Here is a 2956-nt window from a genome sequence, read left to right on the forward strand (position 1 = left end):
GGGATTAAAAATGAGCTAACTCGCAAGTTACTTGTGAGCCAAATGAGGCAAGGCAAGCATGCCAGCAGCTAGGGGTGAAAGCGGTACAAAAACTTTCCGGATTCCTGACCTATTTTCGTAAACGGAATCTGTCGGTCGAAATTTTTCGGAAACGGAAACGAATTCGGAAATATTTTCTCAGAAACGGAATCGAAAATGATAAAGCCAGTTTCCGTCGGAACTCGGAATCGGTCGGACTTTCCGGAAATTTTGTGACTGAAATACCCTGTATTCTTTTTTTAGGCACTGAATAGTGCATACCATGGTGTTTGGTTGCTATTTTTTTAAAAAAAATTGATCTAGAGTTACATAAAACATTTTTTTCATGCATTGGTATTTATCAATAGCATTACTCTCTTAAACAGATAATTTATTCCATAGACTGTGTTTTGTGATGTACTGTTGAGACTTAACAATTGGACTTATATGATTGTGTTTTATGATGAATTGTTGAACCTTGACTTGAGAATTGGATTGGTCAGTTTGAGGGGTTTTTGTATTCCGATAATTTTTTGTTACCGTATTCGCGCCGGTTTATTTTCGCTCCGTTTTCGGTTTCGATGGTATTCGATTCTGTTTTCGTATCCGGAGTTTCCGATTCCCCCCAAAAAATGAAAACGGAAACGACAAAGGTGGTTTCCATACCGTTTTCACCCCTACCAGCAACCCAAGCTAGGCATAGGTGCATAGCAAACCAGCACAACAACCAACAACACATCATGCTAACAAGGCTCATCAATTATCATCCCCTTCATCCACTGTCCACCTAAGCATAGCGGCACCAACCTAATCATGGCTCGGCAACGCCACCCCCAACCTGGTCCTCGATGAAGCTAGAACAAAATGTAGAGGGGATGCCACTCTCTTGCTTTATTTTAGGCTGATACAGTTGTCTAAGTATAGACAAAATCGCATATATGGTGAAAATTTGACTCCTGGTTGAAATTTCTAAATCGGGTCAGGCTCGAGTTGACAAATTTCATGAGCCAAACAAGACTCATTAGGATAGCTAACGAGTCAGCCCGTGTGGAGTCAAGTTTGGTCCATATCCAACCTAATTCTAAGTGAATGTTCTAAACATTAATTTAACACCAAACTATAATTCTATGAGCTGCTAAATGATTTTAAAATAAAAATCAAATAAACATGCGCTACAATATTTCTCGTCTCGCGTGCATAGTTATTAGAACCGGACCGGACCGGCGGTTCGACCGAAAAAATCCGGAACCAGGGCTCCCGCCGGTCTGGTCCCCTTAAAAGATCGGGCATACAATCGGACCGGAGAAAACCGGTTAACTCGAGTGGTTTTTATATAAACCGGAGATTAACCGGGCTAGTTGAATTGGGAAGGATTTGTTAATGGGCTGAGATGAGGAGTTAATGGGCCGAGATGAGGACCCAACTAGATGCCTCCAATGCATGCGCACGCAAAATTCCCAAGAAAATTGGTGGAGATGCGCGTTAGCCAAGCCACCATCCTGCCGCTTGTGCTACTATATAAACACTCATTCTATATTACTTATCGGACCGCGGTCATTCTCCGATCCGGTCTTAATAACTATACTCGTGTGCTGTAGGCTATAGCAGGATTCGTTTTCTACTCCATACGATTTGCACACGTACTCCATACGATTTGCTTGTCGTGGACGCAGCAGACCTACCACGGAACTCTCGTCGTCCACCCCACCCCACCCCACCGCCCGTGTCCATGTGGGCCACGGTTATCTGCTAGAGAGCCCCGTCCGGACACGCCATCCTCCTAAGCCCATCTCGGCCGTCGATCTCCCTCCAACCCTAGATCGGACGACCAGAAACCGCCTCCCCTTCTCGCCGTCCGCTTCCACACCCGCCCCTATATACTCCCAGCCGCAGCCCAACGCGGCCCAGAAAAACCGCATCCCGCAACTCCACCGCTCCCAATCTCGATCGAAACGCGAGGGTTTCGCATCTCCGCCGACGCCTAGAGGAAGAAGGGATCCGCCGCCGGTAGCCAAGCCATGCCGAAGAACAAGGGTAAGGGAGGGAAGAACCGCAAGAGGGGTAAGAACGAGGCCGACGACGACAAGCGCGAGCTGGTGTTCAAGGAGGACGGGCAGGAGTACGCCCAGGTGACGCGGATGCTCGGCAACGGCCGCTGCGAGGCCATCTGCGTCGACGGCACCAAGCGCCTCTGCCACATCCGCGGCAAGATGCACAAGAAGGTGTGGATCGCCGCCGGGGACATCATCCTCGTCGGCCTCCGCGACTACCAGGACGACAAGGCCGACGTCATCCTCAAGTACATGAACGACGAGGCCCGCCTCCTCAAGGCCTACGGCGAGCTCCCCGACACCCTCAGGCTCAACGAGGGCGTCGACGTCGACGGGCCCGAGGACGGCGGCGACCACGACGACTACATCCAGTTCGAGGACGAGGACATCGACAAGATCTAAGCTCTTTTCTTCTTTCTCCGCAGCTACAATTTACTGCTATGTTCTAATTAATAGCTATGTGTGGTACTATGTGGGCTGGCTGTTATGGATTGTTTGGTTGCCGGTTTCATCTTGTGATATGAGATATTTGTCATGGTTTGAGGTGGTTAAATAATTGTTGGATTCCGTAACTTTAATCTGGTATACATGATGGTTATGCGTAATTGGGATGACCTGCTGTTCTCTGATTGGTTCTTCCTAGATTAGCATCCTGTTCTCTGGTAGTCTGATTGGTTGATTTCTTCTTAGATTGACATCCTGTTCTTTGGTAGTCTGATTGGTTGAGTTCTTCCTAGATTGGCATCCTGTTCTCTGGTAGTCTGATCGATTGATTTCTTCTTAGATTGTCCATAATTGAAGGTCTTGAAGGCTTTGCTCCAATAATTTGAAATTATATTTCTTATACCTGATAGATATCTTATTTTTCTATAACAAACATGATTCAA

At 47.1% G+C, this 2956-nt stretch overlaps 1 protein-coding gene across 1 annotated transcript; it reads left to right on the forward strand.

Annotated features, from left to right (window-relative positions):
- Positions 1 to 1924: 1924 nt before the first annotated feature.
- On the forward strand, positions 1925 to 2674 carry LOC4340958 (eukaryotic translation initiation factor 1A). Its single transcript, XM_015788921.3, has one exon. It carries the CDS (start codon positions 2037 to 2039, stop codon positions 2469 to 2471), a length of 435 nt encoding a protein of 144 aa, XP_015644407.1. The 5' UTR covers positions 1925 to 2036; the 3' UTR covers positions 2472 to 2674.
- The last annotated feature ends 282 nt before the right edge of the window (positions 2675 to 2956 follow it).

Source organism: Oryza sativa, chromosome 6 (assembly GCF_034140825.1).
Source record: "Oryza sativa Japonica Group chromosome 6, ASM3414082v1".
NCBI classification, from domain to species: domain Eukaryota; kingdom Viridiplantae; phylum Streptophyta; class Magnoliopsida; order Poales; family Poaceae; genus Oryza; species Oryza sativa.